Raw genomic sequence first — 24146 nt, forward strand, 5'->3', positions numbered from 1 at the left:
CGGGGTGTAACCTAGCTAAGTATGGCAGGACAGCTTACTCTATGGTCTTAACCCCTCATGCATTAACCAGAGTTAAGCCATGGTTTTCCCAGTATAGTTAAAGCCATGGTTTTCCCAGTAGTGATCTATGGAAGTGAGAGCTGGACCATAAAGAAGGCTGATCGCCGAAGAATTGATGTTTTTGAATTATGGTGCTGGAGGAGACTCTTGAGAGTCCCATGGACTGCAAGAGGATCAAACCTATCCATTCTGAAGGAAATCAGCCCTGAGTGCTCACTGGAAGGACAGATCGTGAAGCTGAGGCTCCAATACTTTGGCCACCTCATGAGAAGAGAAGACTCCCTGGAAAAGACCCTGATGTTGGGAAAGATGGAGGGCACAAGGAGAAGGGGACGACAGAGGATGAGATGGTTGGACAGTGTTCTCGAAGCTACCAGCATGAGTTTGACCAAACTGCGGGAGGCAGTGGAAGACAGGATGCCTGGCGTGCTCTGGTCCAGGGGGTCACAAAGAGTCGGACACAACTAAATGACTAAACAACAACAAAAGGAAAAGCGGGATATTCCAGCATCAAATCAGAATCTGGGATGGCTTCTCTAAACCAGGGACGTCTTTCGAAAATAAGGACACTTGGAGGGTCTGCCAGCCCCATTCCTGTGCCTCAGAGGACCTCATGAGGCTGTGCTTCCTAGTAAGCAGCGGTCAACACCAAAGAAGAGCAAAGATGAGGGCCAGGAGTTTCAGGGAAACACCCCTGTCAATGTAGGGACATCTCTGTTACTGAGACCAGACTTAAAAGCTGTATTCAATGAAGTCATCCTGCTGGTGCAAGAAATTATGCCTGTGAAACATGTTCTCTCCCCTGTTGCCTCCCCCCGATTTGCTATGGGGCGTCCCTGGCTGTTGAACTTGCAGATTCCGCCCAACAGGATGCCTTTGAATCTGCAAGTTCAATGGCCAGGGAGGCCCCATAGCAAAGGGGTGTAGCCAGGGGTGGCAGCTGCACCCCCTCCAAATCAAATAAATAAACAAAAATACTTAACTAATTGACCAATTGTGTCGCAGATAACTTGGTTCTGCCCCCCCCTGCCCAAACATAAAGCTTGCCCCTCCAAAAAATCCTGGCTATGCCCATGTACACAACACTGAAATTTAATTTTGTTGCAAGAACCTTTTGCAAGCCGCTTTGAGAGCCTCTCTCTTCTACAACAAGCCTCTGCTCCCAAGGCACAGCAAGCAAGAGAGAGCTTTCGGGTGCCAGTCCCTAGACTAGAGGCCTAACCTCTCTTTTCCAATGGACTCTTGACTATGGTGGTGTAATAAACGAAAATATGCCCTTATTCCCTTATGGGGGACACAAGAGCCCTTATAGAGTCCTTTGCAGGTTCTCCATTGGTCGGAGAAAATAACAGAGGCCAATCAGAGAATATTGAGAAGCGAAGCAGCTAGTAAGCCTGGTCTTTATTGATCTGTTGCAACAAGATGCTCCCCTCACATGCAGGAGAAGGAGGAGGACCCTGAACCAAGGTGTGCCCGCCCTTATATAGACATTTTAAATTGCCCACCCTGGAGTCCAAGACCACCCCCAGACACATCATACCTACATCACAGAAAGGGCGGTCTACAACAGAAATCTGAGTGCATTGTTCACCTCCTGCTTGGCAGGTTACCTGTTAATGCTTACTTGATTGGAATACCCTGGGGAGCCTGGCCAGTCTTTTTTAATGATAAATACTTAGTTCCTGAGCCAGGTCACAGGCTCACCCTATTCATACACAGACATACCCTTCAGTCAGGATTTGTGAAGGAAAAGACAATGGGGAGGCTTTTCCATTTTCCTTGACCTTGCAGAGAAATAATTTGGTCAGTTTGGGAATCAAAATGGTTTCAGGGCTGTTTTCCTGTGCTGCTTCAGACATGTGGTTGATATATTTATGTACGTGTTTGCTTGGTACATTTATGAACATTTATTATATATATAAGACCTTAATTTTTTTATTTCACTAGCAATTGGAGTTATTCCTATGTGAAGCTTGAGAAAAATAAGTACATTGACTATGGGTGATATGATCACCTTAACGCTCTTATTAATATCGTCCGTAACACAGCCACAGTTGGGCTTATTATATACGAAACAATTACTTCTCTTCCTTGTCAACGGCTGCAATCTCAGATCAGGATACAGAGCTTTGCTGCCTCTTGCTGGGCGAATGAGAGCATGGCATTCTGATGGAGGCAAAGGCCTTTCTACACAGAGCTCACTTAGTAACCCTCAAAGGGTCACGCCGTCTCAAAATTCATTTTTGGGGTAGGAACCACACAAGGTTTCTAACGACCAGGTGACATGCTGTTTCCCCCGGAGCTAAAATTTGCTTTCCAGCTAATGCAAAAAGGCTTTCTAAATTGATTACATGTGCATTTGCCATATCATGTCCCCCCCCCCCATCTCTTCACTCCTCCTCTGGCTGTGAGGTATCTTAGGAGGAAGCGGGATTTGTCACCACTGTCCCCCAAAATCTGCCATGTAGCAGATTTCTAAATTTGCCTAATGAAGGGACATTTTATCATGCTTGGTGGACCTGTTTAAAAAAAAGCTTTTTTAACAAAATTGACTGGAAAAATTATAGGAGTGTCAAACCAGAAGGTTTATAGGGAATGGAAAATATTTAAAGAATATTTAAAATTGTACTGTATGAACAATAAGATACTTGCAGAAATAGAGCAATACTGGTAAGCAAGAATTACATAAAATATAATATTACACACACACACACACACACACACACACACACAGACAGTGGTACCTCGGGTTAAGAACTTAATTTGTTCTGGAGGTCCGTTCTTAACCAGAAACTCTTCTTAACATGAGGTACCACTTTAGCTAATGGGGCCTCCCACTGCCGCCGCGCGATTTCTGTTCTCATCCTGAAGCAAAGTTCTTAAACCGAGGTACTATTTCTTGGTTAGCGGAGTCTGTAACCTGAAGCGTTTGTAACCCGAGGTACCACTGCAATATGAATCTGTGCAAGGAATACATATTATATAAGTAGTATAATGAGAATTATTGGAAGTTATATATTTTAATTTGTCATGTAAGTGTAATATATTGTATTTGTTTATGTTTGTTTCTATATCTTTTCTTATTTTATTATTTCTATCCATTTGTAGTGTTTTCTGTTTTGTATATGTAAGTTATGTAATTCATGTATATTTGTATATGTGAAAATTAATAAAGATTTTCTAAAAAAACAAAAAAACAAAAAAGCTTTAAAAATGTAATACAAATGCACACATTGGTACAGAAAATTTTGAACCTTAATGTTCAAGTGAAACCAGAACTCCTGCTGGGATTAATTAGTCCTGCTGAGACAAATAGATATACAACTAGAAAAAAAGTATAAAAGATTACTGCAATATATGATCACAGTGGTGAGACTATTATATGCACAAAGATGGAAAGACTTATTATTACCTACTAGGGAAGAATGGTTATTGAAATTAATGGATTTGGCTGTGATGGCAAAGTTGACATGTTTAATTAGAGAAAAATCATTGTAGACATTAATGAGCTTGTCGTATCTGGGTGTAAAGTCTGAAAAAAGGTTGGTTTATGGAAAGTAGGAGAGTTTGATGCTATTATGGAGCAAGGGGTTTGCATATATATATATAAAGCTGATAGACAGGGAATTGCAAGTCTTTTCTTTCTCTTTTCTTTTATTCCTTTTTATTTATTTTGTTTCTTTTAGTTCAGGCTTCCTCAACCTCGGCCCTCCAAATGTTTTGAGACTACAATTCCCATCTTCCCTGACCACTGGTCCTGCTAGCTAGGAATCATGGGAGTTGTAGGCCAAAAACATCTGGAGGGCCGAGGTTGAGGAAGCCTGTTTTAGTTTTTATGCTTAAAAAATGTTTGGTATTTGATGTTATCTTTTGTATACTGCTTTTTCTTTGTTGGTTCTTCATGCATTAATAAAAATAACTTCAGTGAAGAAGAAAAAAGATCATTCATCCTGATTTGTTTGTTTCCCATTATTTGTGATTTCCACACTTTTCAGTCCATTTCCCCCTTCACTTTTCAAATTGCAAAAAGTCCATTTTTAAAGCAGTGGATTTTTCATGCTAATATGCCAGAGTTCTTTAATCCCCATTAACTGCACAAACCTAAAGATCTGGTCACTTGAAGCCCTCCTGCAAAATAGTGACAGTTTGGAGGCCCTAAAAGATTCATGAGACACCTTAAACACCACCACTTTTGATTATGGCATATGCTTTTGTGAACTAACCGAAAAGCTTATACTGTACCATAATAACATTTCTTAGTTTTAAGGTGCCCAAAAGTTAGGAAGGATATTAATAAACAATATATCCTCTCCTGCCACCCTGAACATTCCCACACCCCATCCCTGCCTTTCTCATAGGTAAAGGTAAAGGGACCCCTGACCATTAGGTCCAGTTGTGACCGACTCTGGGGTTGCAGCACTCATCTCACTTTATTGGCCGAGGGAGCCGGTGTACAGCTTCCGGGTCATGTGGCCAGCATGACTAAGCCGCTTCTGGCAAACCAGAGCAGCGCACAGAAACACCATTTACCTTCCCGCAGGAGCGGTACCTATTTATCTACTTGCACTTTGACGTGCTTTCGAACTGCTAGGTTGGCAGGAGCAGGGACCGAACAACGGGAGCTCACCCCGTCACAGGGATTCGAACCGCCGACCTTCTGTTCGGCAAGTCCTAGGCTCTGTGGTTTAACCCACAGCACCACCTGTGTCCCGCCTTTCTCATACCCCAAACCTAAACACATTCACTTGAGACACAGGCTCAAGTTTGCTCTCACAGCTCGTGTTTGAAGCTGTTCACGCATGATGTTCACTACAATCCATGTGGTTCCTGTAGTTTATTGAGAAATACGCCTGTCCTGTGTGATTGGGAAAAGTAAAATGCAGTAAAGCTGAAGTGTGTACATTTGAGACAGCTTGTGCACATGCGCAGATGAATGCGCAAACCTCGCTGAATAGGAATTTGGTGCAGCAAAACAAATCAGGTTGTGCTCATAGGGTGAAGATACTCCCACTTCGCTCCCTCTCTGGTCTGCGCTACAGCATTAAAAAGTGCCTTGAAGCACATCAGGGGAAAAGTGACCTTGAATATGTTGTTGTTTAGTCGTTTAGTCATGTCCGACTCTTTGTGACCCCCTGGACCAGAGCACGCCAGGCACTCCTGTCTTCCACTGCCTCCCACAGCTTGATCAAACTCATGCTGGTAGCTTCGAGAACACTGTCCAGCCATCGCGTCCTCTGTCGTCCCCTTCTCCTTGTGCCCTCCATCTTTCCCAACATCAGGGTCTTTTCCAGGGAGTCTTCTCTTCTCATGAGGTGGCCAAAGTATTGGAGCCTCAGCTTCACGATCTGTCCTTCCAGTGAGCACTCAGGGCTGATTTCCTTCAGAATGGAGAGGTTTGATCTTCTTGCAGTCCATGGGACTCTCCAGCACCATAATTGAAAAGCATAAATTCTTCGGCGATCAGCCTTCTTTATGGTCCAGCTCTCACTTCCATACATCACTACTGGGAAAACCATAGCTTTAACTATACGGACCTTTGTTGGCAAGGTGATGTCTCTGCTTTTTAAGATGCTGTCTAGGTTTCTCATTGCTTTCCCCCCAAGAAGCAGGCATCTTTTACATTTATAAAAATTCTACCTTTCCTCCAAGGAGCTCAAGAAGACATACATGGTGCTCCCTTACCAGGATTGTTGTTAGTTGTGACAAGAAGAAATTGAGTATAAAAAAGGAGAATTTACTGGATGCCAAGATCCAGGGGCAAGTGCTTTTTGGTGAGAGAACTCCTGCAGAGGTTTAAAATTGAGAAGTGGATGCAGTAAGCACCACTCCATGACTCCACAGTCGGAGCTATAACTTGGAGTCAGCTCCTGCCTGCCAGGATGAATAGCTTGCAAGCTGCGCGCACAGACTTCTGAATCAGTAACAATGCTTGTTTGAAGGTGCTCTCGCCCACCTAGATCTTCAAGCCCCACACCTGCCTCCTGGAGACCAGGTCAGCCCTGGAGGTCTGGCACCCCTGGCAGCACCTGCCCCAAAGATGGCGGAGGTGTGCATGGTGGAAACAAAGGGCTGGTAATGGGAATGTGGTGGTGCTGCTACGCTGCTCACCCGAGAAAAAGCTTCTTCTTCCAAATGGCTCTTGAAGAAAAAGGAGCGCTTTTTTTTTTTTTACTTGGGTGAACCATAGTGCCAACCCCTGTCCTTTACTTCCTTAAAAAAAATATTATATATATTTTATTGACATATAAAACACATACATATACATTTACACAACACACATACACAACACACTAATTTTCATAACATAAAACATACCTACATTTCTCATATAATACCTACCTATACCATACATATCAACATACCTACAACATACGAACACCCACCAAGTGACTTGACTTCCAGCCATTCTTGTTACACTACTTTATTTTTCCAACTAGGTTAAACGCATTTCATTATTTCTTTAATCTCTTCTTTTATCTTAACTTTACTCTCCTTCCACTCTAATCATTTTCTGGATTCACTCAGTATCTGTCAGAAATTCTACGTTTCCCACATAAATTTTGATGTATTCCTTAAAGATAGCCCACTCCTTATTCACTTTTTGTATCTCCTCTCATCCTCCCTGTTAGTTTGGCAATATGGAAGTATTCTGTCATTTCAGATAGCCAGTCTGTTTTAGTTGGGACGCTGCTGCTTTTCCAATTTTTGGCCATCAATAACCCTGCCGCCGTGAAGATGTTAAATTATTTTTGTATGCCACAACTGCTGCTCGAACTTTACGAGCTAAAAAGTGGAAAACGCAAGAATTACCAACTGTGGAAGAATGGCAGATGAAGATGATGGATTTTTCAGAGCTAGCCGACCTAACCGGAAAAGTCCGTGACCAGAAGCAGGAGGAGTATCAGGAAGAATGGACAAAATTTAATGATTATTTAGTTAAAGTTGTTAAGTTAAACTAATTGGAAATAGCTTGCAGGTATTAGATTGGCTTAGTATTTTATATAAGTTAAGTGATGAATTAATACCGTATGTTTAATTTAGAATTGAAAAGATATAAGGATGTTAAATAATTAAGTTTATAAGAACTCTGATTTGGAACACCGTTAAAAGGATACGCATTGAAATTCCACCAAAGGGAAGTGAGGAAGTCACTTAACAATGTTAATAAGTGTAATTTTAATAAGGTTATGGTTTTTGTTTGTTTGTTTGTTTATAATTTTGTGAAAATCAATTAAAAAAAATGGGGGGGGGGGAAATAACAATAACCCTGACGTCGTAGCTGCATACATAAATATTGGTCTGACCGTTCCTGTCCTTTACTTCCACCAAGCATCACAAACCAACGCACGCAACGCGAGTCTGGGAAGCAGGAAATTAATTCGTGCTCGTACCCAAGAAAGTGTTTGCAACCCGAGGCCGCTGCGCACGATGCGCCCCTAGAGGCGAGAAGACGCGCTGCAGCGACGGGGAGGGATGCGCGCAGGGTGCGGGGGGGGGGGCGCCTGTCCCACAGCCTTGCGGATTATCCGCTGCTGCGCTCTGCCATAGGCCAGCATCTCTGTCTGTCTCTCTCTCCTCCGCCCCCCCCCCCGCCCTCCGCATCACTTTCTGCCGGGCAGGAGGAGAAGGAGGGTAGCAATTCGCGTTGCCTTGGCAACGGCCCATGGTCCCTCCTCTTGCTAACTGCTGCTATTTCGGGCAGCATCAGCATCCAAGGTTGCTCCTAACCTCCTTGGCTCTGGCTGCTGCTGCTGCTTCTGCTACCGCTGCTTGGCCGGGGCCCGCCTGGGAGGTTAGGGGAGCCGAGGCCGGGGGCTGCTGCGAGCCGGAACAGCGCTGGCGGCGGGGGCATCCACAGAGGTAAGGAAAGGGCGCCCCCTCCTCTTCCTCCTCCTCGCTTCTCTTCCCCCAGCATGGCGATGATGGATGGAGGATCAGCCCTTCTAATAGGATTCCCGGGTCTACCCTGCAGGGGTGGGGAGGGAAGGGGTAGCGGGAGGACGAGGAGAAGATAAGTAGCCGGCCTGTAGTGCAGTGGGTTAAAGTTGGTTGGGGGGGAGAACCAGGTGGCTGCCTGCGGGGAGGGTGATGGATGGAGATGGGCTGGATGGGGGTGGCTGCTGATGGGAGGAAAGGAGGAGAGGGAAGGGATGAGAGCCGGGGGGCGGGGAGGCGGGGGCAGGTGAGTGGATGATGTCAAGAGATGGATAGGACCTGACAGCCGGGCCGGGGAGGGGTGCTGGGGACGAGCAGTGAAGGATGTGACAGGCCAGCGAGGAGACGGGTGACTCGTTGGGTGCTGAGTGGAAGTGACAGGGCACTTTCCGGCAGCGGGTTCAGTGGCAGCAACCCCCCACCCCCACGAAACCACCTGCTTAGTACCTGCCGCAACCCCAACAAGGGGGTTAACTAGGCAGACAGCTCTGGGTGCAGAGTGGGGGTGGGATTAGCCTGGACCTTATTTATTAAAATTTTTCAAAAAATGCATAATCACTTATGGGACTCCCCCCTTCCCCCACCCCCACCATATTCCCATTTCACATTGTTGGCCGCACAAATTCCCCTTTCAAATTAAAGCTTAATTTGTTTTACCCTTAATAATAATAAACAACCCAATGTTCTTTCCCCAGGACCCACCCCCTTTCATTCCACAATTTCCATTTTTGATAAAAAAAGCACCCCAGATAATAACAATAGAAAAGGTAAAAAATAAGAGATATAATGAATAATAAAAAAGAAAGACCAATTCAACAAAAAAGAACAAAGTTGGCAAGCCTTTGGAGTTTTAGTTCTCCCCCCCCTGTCCCCGGTTTAATTTCCCCCTGACCATCAACCCCTAGTATCTGCCTGGAATTCTTAAGGCCATAAATCACAACTTTTCCCCAACTCCAGCTGGCTTTCCCTTTTTTTTTAAAATTAGAAATAAATTTTTTGATAATCAAAATTATTATTATTATTATTATTCTCCAAAGCTTTAACTTCAGTCTTTAAGAAAACTGTAGTAAAACTCCCTCCGTTGTTCTTTCCGGTTTGTAGTCTAATTTCCTTTTGTTCCGCTGCTTAAACGTTGTAATTCGCAAGTTTGGTAAGTCTGCAGGGATGGTTGTTGTTCAGGGGCAAAACCTTACGTTCAGTCCCTTCCTTTCTTCAATAGAAAAGTCTATTGTCTCCTTTAAAAAAAAAAAAAAAAAAAAGAAAACACCCTGCAGACGAGATGTTGTTTCCGTTTTGCAGCTTTCCCAGAAGGTAACCAGTTCTGTAAAATTCCATTGGTGTTTTTCCACTTTCCCAGTCCTTGTAATGTCCCGAAGCTCCTCGAGGGGGATTGTTATAACTTTGTTTCCTCTAGTCCAAAAGTCAAGTTGTTATCCATATTCGCCATTTTGTATCCAGATTTTAACAAATTGTAGCAAATTGAAGCAAATTTAACCAGCCAAGTTCTCATAATAAAATCCACTCCACTTTCCGACTTTGACAGCTATTTTGAAAACTGTCGAACTCTCCGACTCCTTTCACCAGGCTCTCTCTTCAATCGCCCCGGTTCCCAGGGGGGGGGGTTGTGTTTCCCTTCTCCAGTTCCTCCTCCAGCACAGTTCTTGTAGTTCCCCATCGTGGAATTGTAATTTTTTTATCAGCAATGCAAGCCTTTTTGGGTCTTGGTTTCCCCGTCTTTGTTTTAGACAATTTACAATAGGGAGGGGACTGACTTCCTTTTTGAATCCCCCCCGCTCGTGTCCAATTCGAAAAAAAAATTCCTTTTTTCCTCCTTTTGAACCCGATTTCCAGATTTACTCACGGGTTATTGTTGAAAAGTCCGAATTTTCAATGGAAGAAGTCAGCGCTCTCCGCCGGATGGCATGCGGCTGCGCTCAGCAGGGGAAGCAGAGGACTCAAGGCACCACGCTTCTCCCCGGCACCCGATCCGTAGCCTTTAAAAAGGCTCCTTCACGAGTCGGGAGGGCGCTAACGGTGCAAGCCGAGTCTCCATGTCCACGGCCTCCGTGGCCGTGGTTTCTAAGGGTCCCCGCATCGCCGGTGCGGTAGGACCCAGCCCCTGCCGAGCAGACTCCCTCCGGAGCTCGGAGGGAGTCCGCCATTCGGCGATGGCGCCAACCCGGAAGTCCGGGATTAGCCTGGACCTTACTCCAGGAGCATGGCCTTCACCCAGGTAAGGAGCAGATCCTGACACGGAGTAATGCCGGGATTTCCCACTCCATATCCTAGGATTCTTTAACTGCTGATCCTGGAACAAGGGAAAGAGAAGGGCTGTGATTTTTCAGCAGAGCCTTCGCTCCCTGTTTCCATCCTTCCACCTGACTAAAGGTAAAGGGACCCCTGACCATTAGGTCCAGTCGTGGCCGACTCTGGGGTTGAGCGCTCATATCGCTTTATTGGCCGAGGGAACCAGCGTACAGCTTCCGGGTCATGTGGCCAGCATGACTGAGCCGCTTCTGGCGAACCAGAGCAGCGCACGGAAACACCGTTTACCTTCCCGCCGGAGTGGTACCTATTTATCTACTTGCACTTTTGACGTGCTTTCGAACTGCTAGGTTGGCAGGAGCAGGGACCAAGCAATGGGAGCTCACCCCGTCGCGGGGATTCGAACCGCCGACCTTCTGATCGGCAAGTCCTAGGCTCTGTGGTTTACCCCACAGCGCCACCCGCGTCGTGACTAGTTAGGTACTAAACCCAATCTCTGTTTCCTACTGCTCAGAGTGTTTCCTTTGCTTGGGTCTCCTGGGATCGGACTGCTTTCTAGAGTGTTCCCCTTATAAATTCTGACAGGAATCCCTTCCTTTTGCAGAGGTCCCAGGACCCAGCAGTAAAACTCTTTCTCCCCTCCCCCCTTCCCCAAACAATTGCCTCTGTTCTGAAAAGGGACCAGTGATCCTTTGCCCTTCGCATGATGATATATGACTCAAGAGGATGAAATCCAAATGCACTGTGGTGGTCTTGTAGGAGGTGGTCTTTCTCTCTGAGCTCTCGCCATACATTTGAAGTGCATTTAAATCACACACACCCAAAAAAACCACGGGAACTGTTGTTCTTCCAAGGCTACTGGGAATTGTAGCTCTGTGAGGGGCGAACTATGTTTCCCAGGATTCTTGGGAGGTGGTATACCTAGGTGATTAGCCAGTAAAATGTCAGATGGAGCACAGCACTGGTGAGAAGACATGCATGTTGAGACAAAATATTATTAGATGCAATGTTGGAACTGATTGTTGTAGTTGTCAGTAAAGAAAGAGATTTGTGAATTTAGAATCACTGTAAAACTGATAACATTCAAGATACTGCAGTATTTGCTGTCAGAACCTCAGAGAGAATCTTAGAAATCAGGTATCAGTGCAGATATTATCCCATGAGACAGAAAAGAAGTGAATTTGCGCGTTATTGTTGTTTTACATGAATCAGCTATGTGGAGGTTTAATGCCCATTTTGCATCAAGCATACTCTGGCCTCAGGCAGGCTTTCTAGTAACACATAACTCTTCAGCAAGCATTCTGCAGGGTAGTTCATACAGCTCTACTTTATGGGGATTCAAAATGGGCATTTAAATTTCAAATGGCCCAGTCTTAGTGGTTCAACAATAGGTTTAATCTTATAAATATAATAATATTACTTAGCCTATGAATAATTCCCATGCATTCTCAGTAATCCTTACAACAGCCTTGTCCAGTAAAATAGTGTTGTCATTATTCTCATATTGCCAGTGGGGTGGTACTTAACTGTGTTTTATGGCAGACGTGACACCTGAGCAAAATATTTCCAGGATCAGGGCCACACACGAGCTCTCTCAGAAGGTGATCTAACCAAAGATGCCATCTACTACTGAACATGCTCTAGGATGATTCAAAAAGAGCCATTCAGAAAATATTATTGTCATATTGTATAAAAGACAGCATGTTTTGTCTCTCATACTATAGGTACTTTTACCATTTTAAATACTCCCAACTCCCTTCACACAAAAAAACTTATCCATTGGAATATTGGCTTCTCCCTGACATGCTAGCTTTCAGTGTGCAGGGTTGAGAATTTTTTTTCAGTGGGAGAGCAGTCCAGTCCTGACAAAAGTTTCCCACTTGACTCTGCTGATTGTTCGGCCCCTTTCAGATGTTATTTTAATGCGCAGAGAGGGTGAAAGTGAGATTGTGTGTACTCAGCTGTGCCACACTTTTCACAGGGCACTCCCAAACACCCTGCTTATTGAGCATTCATCCTGATTTGTTTACAGGGCGATTTGACAACACCGGCTATTTCATGAACAGCCGTTCTGGGTTTTTTGTGGGGAGGTTCGATGAGGTGGTCTCAAAACCTCTGAAGCAGTAACAGTGATAATGCCTCTGCAGTTTGCCCCACCCCCCCAAACAACTTGGGGAAATATAAGAAAAATGAGATAATAGTGCCTCTGCACTGGCCTTCCCTCATCAACAGCTTTGGAACAATTCCTGCTGTATGACATGCAACATAAACAAAAAAGGATTTCCACATCTCCTCCTTACCCTTCTATTCAACTGATGCTCTTCTCTGGTTGCTGCCTGCTCAGTGTTCAAAATTAGCCAGGTGCCAGGTGTATTTCACACCTGACTGTCGGCCATTGGAACCAAGTGAAGATGCCTGGGCGCCAGAATGGCGCCGGACATCTCCACTGTCAGAGATCCTTGGATCTGGACTGTTTTCACACACTAATACCCCATCCTGTCAAATTCTATCCATTATATTTTATCTGCACAATCGGAATGATTTTCTGGGGGAAAAAACACTTTTACTGTGCAGCCTGTGTAGGAGCAGTCACTGTTAAGAAAAAGGGGTTGGGAAAAGCTGATATATATGTGAACTGTCATTGGATCAATTAACTTTTCTTCTTTAAGTGCTCAAAGCTCTTAACCGAGCTCAAGATTGTCATCTGAACTAGCCAGATGTTTAACTGATAATCACAGTCAGACCATCATTTGAAAAATAAGACTTCAGAGCCTCCTTGCCTCCAAATGGTAACTAGACATTCTGTTTTGGCAGCTACAACCTTGATTTAAGGAGACATTTGGCGCCTACCTTATATATCTGAGTTTCTAACACTGTGTCTGCTGCATGTGGCAGCAAACAAAACAAAGGTAGCAACAATGGGTTTCATTTCTTCCTGCAACCCCACCTTTTCAAAACGACCATCAGGCAGCTGCCTGCCACAGGGCTGACAGGCAGCAAAATGAGCCAACAGGCAGTTGCCATGCTTGCCCTTGACACAGACCCCACACATTTTTTTAAAGTAGCTGCTGACTTACCACTTCATGTGGCTGGCAGAGAGCAAAACAAAACAAGCAGAGCAGCAAAAGAGTGGCTCCTACACTTCACACCCACTTTCCAAAAACTGCTCCACAGACAGGGCCGCTGCTTGCTCCACAAGGCCAGCAGGCAGCAAAGCAAAGAGGAAGCAAATAGGCTAAAGCACTTCCCCTGCTTTCTTAAAAAGCCCTCACCCATGGACAAGAAAGCTTCTCCCCTTTTCAATAAGCCCTTCCATGTACATTTTCTTTTTCATGGTTTGATTCATTTTTTCTGAAACACTTTACAGTTGGGTTGATTTTACTGAGCGGAGTAATTTCAGGTTTCGTTTGTAATTGTTTATATTTGTGATATAAGGTAATGCAACAATACCAATCTGATATGATTTCTTTTTTGTGTTCTTCGGCTATCTAGATCCCAGTTTTGTTGGTGATAACCTTGTGAATGTTGCAAACAAACAAATAAGCCATACCTTTCACTTCTCTGAAGGAAGAGGGCAGGGCAAGAACCTCCTCATATACCCTTTGGGCACTGAGGGGATTCGTTCAGGAGAGTGTGTGTCACCAGGCTAGGCACAGACCACCTGCTTTATAGGGCAGCCTGTCAGGGGCTTGAGAAGCCCCCTCTTCCCCCTGCTTTTCTGTGGTTGCACAAACAAGAGCAGAACTCAAGGCGGGAGAGTCAAGCACTTGGCGGTCAGGAGAAGGTGTTCCCACAAGCACTCATTTGAAGCTGGACTAGCCAGAACCTCTCTTTCATGGGGCCTTTCAACGCTCTCTGGGCCATGGGGACTCCACGCCACACCTTCTTTCCCCAGCCACACTGCTTGGTGAGCTTTCTTCACATCCTCCTTGAGTGCTTTTTGTCGAACGACCCTTGCTTGCAACTTCCAAAGGTGGAATTTATACCCATCGCTCTGCCCATTTTTGCCTCTGGCCCTTCACACAACCGACGTGCGGCCCCTCGGAGATTGTACCAAAGGGAAGGTGGCCCTCCAGCTGAAAAAGGTTCCCCGCCCTCTGATGTTATGGCTCTCACTGGGTGGTTTTCAGCTAAGCAGGCCTTTGGGGTTAAGGTGCCTCAGTCACATTTATTTCAGTGGGTCTAGTCTGAGTAAAAACTTAGTCAATGCACAAAGCATCCTGGAATCTGAACTGTATGTCAACATTTGTGTCTCTGCACAGGACAAAGTGAGGCAGCCTCTGGGGACCCTACGAAGCTCCCCTGTTGGATGTGGGGGACTGAGCTTGGGTCCCCGAAGTGAGATCCCTGGCTGCGCTGACTGTGGGGCAGCCATGGGGGGTGCTGGCCCCCATGTCCACGACTGGGGTTCAGAGAGGATCGAGCCCTGTGGCATCAGGTCAGTCCAATGTGCTACTCGTCCTCCGCCTGAGAGGGCTGATCAACTGAAGCGGGGAGCGAGGGAATGGAGGAGTCTGCCTTCCTGAGAAATACTCACCTCTCGTTGTTGTCCCCCTTCCAAAAGCTGCAGCACAAGACAAAGCCCCCAGGTGACTTGCGAGGCTCGTATTCCTGCAACAGAGACCACCCCAGCTGCAGGAGGTGAGTGTGGAGGAAGTTTGGGTGTTGTTATAAGTAGGACACCCTACGGTGGGGGTTGCAATTGGCAATTGATTTTAATGGGGTCCCTTTCAGCCCAGTAAGTGCAGAATGGTCAGCAATATTGACTCTCTAAGACCCCATCTGCATTGTACATTTAAAGCAACATTATAGCTCTTTAAACAGTAATGGCTTCCTCCAAAGTAACCTGGAAACTGCACTTTCTTAAAGGTGCTGATTGTTGCTAGGAGACCATTATTCCCTTCACAGAGATACAATTATCAGAGCGGGTTAACAGTCAATCCCTCCTTTGCAGGAAACTCTGGAATTTGTTGCTCTTTGAGGGGAATAGGAATCTCCTAAAATTTCTCGACACTCTTAGCAAACTACAACTCGCAGGGTTCTTTGTGGGAAGCCATGATATGATGCCAAACCCTCCAAGTATTCGGATTTTCCAGGGACATCCCTGATTTAGAGAAGCTGTCTCAGTTTGCGATTTGATCCCAGAATATCCCACTTTTCCTTAGGATGTCCCTATTTTCACTGGAGAAATGTTGGAGGTTATGGAGTTTTCCAGCCCCCGAACCATCTGAAGGCAATCCTGTATAGGGGAGGATTTTTTAAATGTTTGATGTTTTATTATGTTGTTATATATGTTGGAAGCTGCCCAGAGTATCTGGGGCAACCCAGTCAGATGTGTGGGGTATAAATAGTAAAAAATTCATAATGGAATGGGATGTCCCTATTTTCATCGGAGAAATGTTGGAGGGTATGTGATACTGCTTTGAATGTGATAGTGCAGATGGGGCCTAATTCCCACTCAAACCAAGATGGAGGCAAAGGACTCTATTCCCTCCACCTTGCAGGCTTTGGTAGAGCTCTTCCTTTCGAACCCGGGTCTGCAAAGTAGGACCTGTGTGTGAGAAACAAAATGCTCTCTTGCAACTTGGTCCTCCTAATTTATTTTAAATTGAGGAGTGGGCTTTGTTTTGTTTTTGATTCTTTTGGGTTTTTGGGGGGGTTATCGCTTGTTTCCCCCCTCTGCGTGTTTTATTTGTTTTGAGGGGGGGTTGCGGGTTTTTGTGGGGGGGGGAAGGAGTCTAAGCATTGCCAGTTTTTCTTCTGTGAAATGGGTATGTCTGAGGTGCCCACAACCATTTCTCGGATTTTGGGTCCCTGTCCCCGCAAAGGCTGAGTACCTCTGCTTGAGGGCCTTCTCTTTACCATTTCCTTGTATCTTGGCTTGCATGTGATGATGAGGAGCGGAGGTGATTTAAGGAAGAGCACTGCCAAAGCCACTTCTGCTGCCCAAGCTGAAAGGAAGGACTTAAGAATCCCTCACCTGCCTCTCAACTTGGGAGAACATCAGGGCCTACGCTGGGAACCAGGGGGTGGAGATTTATTCCCTGTGTTTCCTGTTGCTGATCCCTGAGTTAGAGTTTGTGTGAATGCCACCATCAGGTCATGCTAGCAGGAGAACCTACTCTCCTCCAGTTGAAGCAGGCTTGTAAATAACAGCTTGCCTGTGGCGAACAAGAATTCCCTGAAGCCTTTAGAAAAGACTGTGCACACACTTTTAAAGCACATCCATGGCAGGTTCTTTTTCTCCAATACTTCTGGGCCCTCTAGTTTAACCTCACAGGAGTTACAGTTCCCAGCAACCCTTAACAAGCTATTCCCAGAATTCTTTGAGGGAAAGAATGTGCTTCAAACGTCCACCAACCCTTTGGACATCAGATATGACAGGCAGGCTAGGGAGACATTTTGTGGACTTGTGCACAAGGCTGTGCCATGGCTGAACTTTGCAGTATGTTCCAGAACGTAGCACCGCCGTTCCTGCCCAGCTTCACCAAACGAAGCACTGTAGGGCTTTCTTAAGAACATGTGCCCATTGCACATGCTACAACGTGACCTCCTTGTCAGAGCTATGGCAGTTTCTCCTGCCTTTGCAAACTTTGTACACCCCAAATGTAACAGCCAGAATGGCAGCCTCTCTCCTGAAACACAGGCAAAAAGAGAGAGAAGCCTGAAACATTGAAAGTTTCGTCTTGTGGAGTAAAACCCATGCTTTTTGACTTAAAAAATACTTTTCTGGCAGTAGAGTCAAGACCAGGCATAGGCAAACTCGGCCCTCCAGATGTTTTGAGACTACAATTCCCATTATCTCTTATCATTGGTCGTGTTAGCAAGGGATGATGGGAGTTGTAGTCCCAAAACATCTGGAGGGCTGAGTTTGCCTATGCCTGGTCAAGACAGTCTGTTTTAATGAAAGAGAACAGTCTGGGAACCATTCTGTAGAAGCATAGGTGCCAACTCCCATGGGCCCTGAGTGCCCAAGCACCCACAAAATTCCCCATGAAGGGACCGGGCACCCCCAAATATCAGTCCCAAGGCCATGCACACTGCATGGCACCCACAGCCCTGGGCACCCATGGTGGCAGGGCCAAGCTGGCACTCCTGTGTAGAAGAATCATATCTGTTTATTACAACACAGCACAACTACCGTATTTTTCGATCTATAAGACGCACCAGACCACAAGTTTTTGGAGGAGGACTACAAGAAAAAAAATATTCTGAATCTCAGAAGCCAGAACAGCAAGAGGGATCGCTGCGCAGTGAAAGCAGCAATCCCTCTTGCTGTTCTGGCTTCTGTGATAGCTGCGCAGCCTGCATTCGCTCCATCAGACGCACACACATTTCCCCTTACTTTTTAGGAGGGAAAAAGTGAGTCTTATAGAGCAAAAAATACGGTACATTCCACATTATTTAGGATTACCTGGAACAGTTCCTTCGCAGCCACAAATACGGCAATGTGTTGCAATCCCAAACCAGTGCCCTCAAGCCTACCCCCAGGGGGAAATCACAACACCTCACCTTCAACTGTGGTCATGTCTGATGTTCCTGAGGAAGGATTAAAAATGTCCAAGGTCTTTGTGGCAAGGGGAGAACTTCTCTGAACCCAAAGGGCCCCAATTAAATATCGGAATAGGAAATCATGATATACCTGTTACCAATGTATCCAATTCTGTTTTGCAGTCAATGGGTATCTTGGCTCCTGCAACTGCTCCAAGCAGACGATTCCAGAATATTAGTCCTTCTAAATGTATGAATGGCTAGTTTATAACGAGTTTATGGCCTTGCATTCCATAGCAATGCCTCATCTTGCCTAGAGCTGAAATGGGTATTTGAAATTCACTGAAATTTCCAATTTCACCATTTTTACATGTGCATTTGGAATGTGACATTGTGCCTCTGAATTAGAACTGTTTAGATTTGCTGGCATCTCTTGGTGCTTTTGGCAGGCATTTCTTTGTTTATTTACACACATATACTTCGTTAAAACCTGCTCCACTAGATTATTAAAGCCGCTCATGACATACATCCATAATATACTATAAAGAAAAACGAAACCACATAAGCTGTCAGCTGTCAAATACTAAACACCACAGCATGCCATCTATCAAATGTTATTAAATACTATATACCATTACATGTCACTTACCAGATACAATCAGATACTAAATACTATTGCTTGCCAACCATCAAATACTAAATCCCATTGCTTATTAGCTGTTAAATATTATTGACTACTAAAAAAATAATAAAAATGTTGCATGCCAGTTATTAAATGAAGTACTAAATACCATTACATGTCACCTAGTTCCAAATAATACCAAGCAGCGTCAAATATCATAGGACGTCAAATGCAGATATCAAATATCGGGTGACTTGTTTGGCAAATGAATATTTGACTAGATTTCTGCAGAATCTGGAAGAGATTTTGTATGGCGGAAATTTTTTTTAAGCCCTAATCTTGGCTCTGAAAGGTACTGTCTTGCTGCCTGTCTTTTATTTTCCTTCCACCTTTTCAGTGAATGTCGTAGTAGTGGTGGACGGGAACTGCATCCTGCAATATACCCATCGCCAGTCACCCTGCTCCTGCCTTTCTGATGGGGAGCCTCTTCTGTCCCGACGCCCTCCACCAACGTACGGGGCTGTGCCTCCCAGCCCCACTGTCCCCAGGGGCCCAGCTTGCGGCCAAGAAGCTGGCCCGCCCCCATCCCGCAGGACCCGTGGACTCAGCGTCCGCTGTTGCACCAAAGCCTGCCTGGGCGACGAAGAGGAACATGCCGAGCGGCACCTCCACCGGGGGCCATCCTGCAGCCGCCTCACCCCGGTGCCGTTGCCCTGCAGCCCCTCTGGCCCGTGGTTTGGAGTGGGGTCTCTCAGTGGGGGCAGGCCGGGGGCTCGGGTCGTGAAGATCTGGGACCGACAGCGATGCCCCTTGCTGGAGGAAGGGGATGTCATTGCGAAGGTGAACGGGGCTGACGTGCGGGACCTGAGCCCGGGAGAAGTGGAGAATGTCTTGCAGGAGCACACGCGGACAGGAGATGTGATCCTTCTGGTGGAAAGGAAAGGTGAGCCACGGCAGCAGGCAGGGCCACCACGAGGTTTTTCCACAGCCCTGGGCAGGTTCAAGTTTCCCACCATCCTCCCTCATCTTATCCACCTGCTGGGCATCTTGCTTCACAACAGTAGCACATGAATGGCCAAGGGTTCGCCAGGATTATCTTGGTTTGTCAATTCCAACAGCTCCTATAACAATGCCATGCTTGTAGCCCAGACTTGTAAATCAGACTGTCTCGCCAGAGTGGTGCATGTTCTAGTTATCTCTCGCTTGGACTACTGCAATGCGCTCTCTGTGGGGCTACCTTTGAAGGTGACCCGGAAACTACAACTAATCCAGAATGCGGCAGCTAGACTGGTGACTGGGAGCGGCCGCCAAGACCACATAACACTGGTTGAAAGACCTAAACTGGCTCCCAGTACGTTTCCAAGCACAATTCAAAGTGTTGGTGCTGACCTTTAAAGCCCTAAACATCCTCGGTCCAGTATACCTGAAGGAGCGTCTCCACCTCCATTGTTCTGAGGTCCAGTGCTGAGGGTCTTCTGGCAGTTCCCTCGCTGCGAGAAGCCATTACAGGGAACCAGACAGAGGGCCTTCTCGGTAGTGGCACCCACCTTGTGGAACGCCCTCCCACCAGATATCAAAGGGAAAAATAACTACCAAACTTTTAGAAGACATCTGAAGGCAGCCCTCTTTAGGGAAGCTTTTAAAGTTTAATAGGTTATTGTATTTTAGTGTTTTGTTGGAAGCCGCCCAGAGTGGCTGGGAAACCCAGCCAGATGGGTGGGGTATAAATAATAAATTATTATTATTATTATTATTATTAAAAACAACTTGCAGGACAACGGAAAGGGATTAGAAGCAAGGCACTCATCTATGAATGTCTGCCCTGCCCTCTGCTGCTGGTTGAGGTGCTCAGGCATGTCCTCAAAAATGCAGCAGACCCCCCCCCCCCGCCCAGGTGTCTTTGTGCCCCTCCGCCTGGAAGAGAGGCTGTGGCTCTTCCTCCAAGAGTTTTGCCTCGCTGAGACAGGCGCTGTTCCTTCAGCAAGAGAGGCGGGTTCCGAGTTTGCCTTCATGGCTAACTTGGCCCTTGCAGCCAGAGATCAGCATTTTGGGTCATTGGATGCTATGTGACAGCAGGATAGAATTCAAAGCCCCTGTCGCAGAAGAGGCAGATGATAGTCCTCAAATAAATGATTAAAATAAATAGTTGTATTAATTTTTTAAAAAATCACGGAAATGTCTGCAAGCGTGTGATAATGGTGCTAATGATAATAATAGGCTGGTGTTGTCAAGTGACTTCAGTGCTAGCCGTGGGACCAGGGTCCCTCAGTTCAAACTGGACCTGTAGTCACAAAACCATGGGATGGGGCAGAGCAGAAACACACTGTATATGGCACTGAGTATTAAAGACTCTCCAAGTTTTTTCCAGGGAAGTTCTTGATTTAGAGAAGCTGTCCCAGTTTCTAAATTGATCCCAGAATGTCCCACTTTTCCTTAAAAAGGCAAAGGTACAGGTACCCCTGACCGTTAGGTCCAGTTGTGGACGACTCTGGGGTTACATGCTCATCTCGCTCTATAGGCCAAGGGAGCCAGCATTTGTCCGCAGACATCTTCCAGGTCATGTGGCCAGCATGACTAAGTTTTGGTGAACCAGAGCAGCGCACGGAAACACCGTTTACCTTCCCGCCGGAGCGGTACCTATTTATCTACTTGCACTTTTTGGCGTGCTTTCAAACTGCTAGGTTGGCAGAAGCAGGGACCGAGCAACGGGAGCTCACCCCATCACAGGGATTCAAACCACCAACCTTCCGATCAGCAAGCCCAAGAGGCTCAGGGGTTTAGACCACAGCGCCACCTGAGTCCCCTTTTCCTTAGAATGTCCCTATTTTCACTGGAGAAATGTTGGAGGGTATGGAGCTATCTGACCCCTGAGCTGTCTGAAGGCAAACCTGTATAGGGAAGTTTTCTTAATGTTTAATGTTTTACGATGCTTTTATATATGTTGGAAGCTGCCCAGAGTGGCTGGGGCAACCCAGTAAGATGTGTGGGGTATAAATAGTAAAATTATCATTATGGAATGGGACATCCCTATTTCCGTCAGAGAAATGTTGGAGGGTGTGAGTGCCACAGTATTATCTCCTCTCTCCCCTCCCCCAGCAGCAAATTCATGGCAGATGTTGATGGCAGATGCACTGGGTTGAAAGACCTGTTACTCAGGACTCTCAAGCAGGTGCGTGGTTGTTTGAGTGTGAAAAACCAGGGCTGACCCAAAACATGTTGCTTCCCAAAGCATAGCAGCAAATGGCGCCCTTCGCACTGCACCCCCCCCCCCACCCCTCCAAGTCAAAGTGTATAATACGCAAGGCAAGCTAAGTTAAAGATCATAACGCAATGATAATACATTAGGGGATAATGAGGGGAGATGGTTCGTTTGCAAGCTGAAACGATGGCACTGACGGAACGCTCAGAAGAATGCAATGTTAAATTCTCATGAAATGTACTTCCTGAGACGTTCACCTCACTCTATCAAATGGTTGAGCTTGCCCTGCAAACAACCGAATGGTCTTTAACAAAAAAAGAACTCCAAACTTTTATACATGGAGCGAAGGGGGAAATCAGAATCCTTTCTTACAATAAAGAGGGATCGCATATACAAACACTCCAGTCATAAATCCTTCTTAGGCCAAATCCTGTGAACCTTATTTTTCAACACAAGCCATAAGCCCATTGGGATGGGACAGGGCAGGTGGTTAGGTATGTGGTGGTATTATTATTATTATTATTATTATTATTAAAGTGCTGATTTCATGAATTTTTAATTTTATTTTATAGATTTGCTATGTTTAGTTTTTTGTTTTGATATCATATTTGGCCACTGATGAAGACCTTTGTGCCAAAATGCACTTGGTTTATGTTGAAATATGATGTCCAGGATTTGGTCTGTTAAGGATTTGTTATTGGAGTGTTTAAGTAGGCACATCTATTATGATTCACGTTTGCCGTATTTATAGCAGGAAGCCGCCATGTAAATCCTGCACTTTCAGTCTGTGGTTTAGAAAGTATGAGGCCCTTAGCCTCAAACACCATCTTAGCATAGGAATAACAATACAGTACCAGCTTGTTGTAATGCTCACAGAGATATTCTCTCTGTAAGTGCTATAAAAATGCTTTATTTGTGTATACATGCAGCAGAGATCAGATCCAATATTTGATTGTAAGCCATCTTAATTTGATTGTGAGTGTTGACCTCACAGGCTTGAGGGGAAGGTGGGGCATAGATGTGGGAAATAAATAAACAGCTTGCCTGTGGCACTTGCACCATCTCATTCCATGCACTAATTGCAATCACAACCAATAGTGATTTCTGAAGGAGGGTCTCATTTCCCCGGGTACAAAGTAGTGCCCTTGGGTAAATGCTCACGAAATGAGACAGCCCCAAAGTAGCACCTTGAAAGAAAGATGTGCAGCGAGACCAATGAGAATTTGCTGGGCAAAAAAACAAAAAACCATCATCATCATCTGATTATACAGAAAGCAGTGCGAAATCTTTTTTTCTTAACTGAAGTTCAACAAATCTAAAAATGCCGATTTCAACATCTGATTCCCCCCCATCAACATTTGAATTTCAAACTCAATTTTTTACATCAACATTTGCAATTTAACTGTTTTGCTTAGCGTGTATGTGGTTTTTTTTAACCTATTGAAGGGTGGGATTTTTTCCATGATTTGGTAAATAAATGAATTATTTTAGTGCAAAATGTATTAAATGCCACTGCACACCAACTGTTAGATACTGTCAGATATTGATTGGTACATGTAAGATACTGTCAAAGCGCTGTCTCTTCCTGCATGTCAGCTGCCAAATACTGACGGATACTGTAAGTCTGACAGCTACTGAAAAGATCACTGGATGATGAACGCTAATGTGGAATATCAAATATTCAGTGGATGTGCACACATGCAGAGAGGCCTGTGATCTGAACAGGCACGAAGTCATAAACTTTGCTGAGGCAGGCCTGGGTCTGGTCAGTGTGAGATGGATTTAGATGAGTAGGAGAGGATATTCTATTTAATAACTACCCTTCCTTTTTTCATTTTTGTGAGCATGCAAATATCTATTTTAGCAGAGTTAAAATCACCATCCGTGCACAGCTTATCTCTAGAAGCTATTAGGACAAGGTTGCATAACCTTCTAGAACAATTATGATATCCAAGGATGCTATAGCCAGGCTTGGATTATCTTTTTCCTGTTTTATGTTTCCCTGTTAAGAAAAAAATCACTCTCAGACCATTTAGTAAACAAGAAAAATACAAGGTTTACTCACATCAAAAGTCTTGCCAGGATTCAACACATACAGTGATGAAAGTCAGGGAGGCGACAATCGTTAAACATCCTAGAGTCCCTTGTGTGTGACTGTTTAGCCACCATTCAATCTGTGATTTGCCTGCAGATCCACAGTCAGTACCTGGATGTCAGACCACTTGGGATCCACGTAGATCCCACCTTAACTGAAGAAAAGTAGGCTATAAATGTAATGAAGGAACCATTGCCTGTCAAAATTCACACAGGATAATTTTAGAGGTGCAAATTCATTTCAGCTGTAACAGAAAGACGCTACCTCTTACAAAATGAATGCCATGCTTAGTTGCATTGTTGAAAGCCACGACCTGTTTTTTCCTAGCAATTTGCCAAATGGACAGAGCAGTTATACACACAAAACATCTGTAACTGAAACAAATGTGAATTATCAGAAATAGGATGCAATTCTGATAGCTAGAAGTGGATATACAGTTGTACCTCTTGTTACGTCAGCCTCCGGTTGCATTTTTTCAG

At 45.2% G+C, this 24146-nt stretch overlaps 1 protein-coding gene across 2 annotated transcripts in view; it reads left to right on the plus strand.

The window, feature by feature from the left end:
- Nucleotides 1-7682: 7682 nt before the first annotated feature.
- LOC310667474 (uncharacterized protein) overlaps nt 7683-24146 on the plus strand; it is a 39642-nt gene continuing 23178 nt past the window's right edge. Inside the window, exons 1-4 of one of the 2 annotated variants that reach the window (XM_083419961.1) lie at nt 7683-7920; nt 14523-14698; nt 14825-14901; nt 18771-19316. In XM_083419961.1, coding sequence (XP_083276087.1) covers nt 14634-14698; nt 14825-14901; nt 18771-19316 — 688 coding nt within the window. In that variant the 5' untranslated portion in view covers nt 7683-7920; nt 14523-14633. Of the gene's footprint in view, nt 7921-10256; nt 10384-14522; nt 14699-14824; nt 14902-18770; nt 19317-24146 lie in introns of those variants that run through there. The other variant, XM_083419960.1, reaches the window with a different exon arrangement.

This window comes from Podarcis tiliguerta (genome assembly GCF_965153285.1).
Source record: "Podarcis tiliguerta genome assembly, chromosome: 17".
Taxonomy (NCBI): domain Eukaryota; kingdom Metazoa; phylum Chordata; class Lepidosauria; order Squamata; family Lacertidae; genus Podarcis; species Podarcis tiliguerta.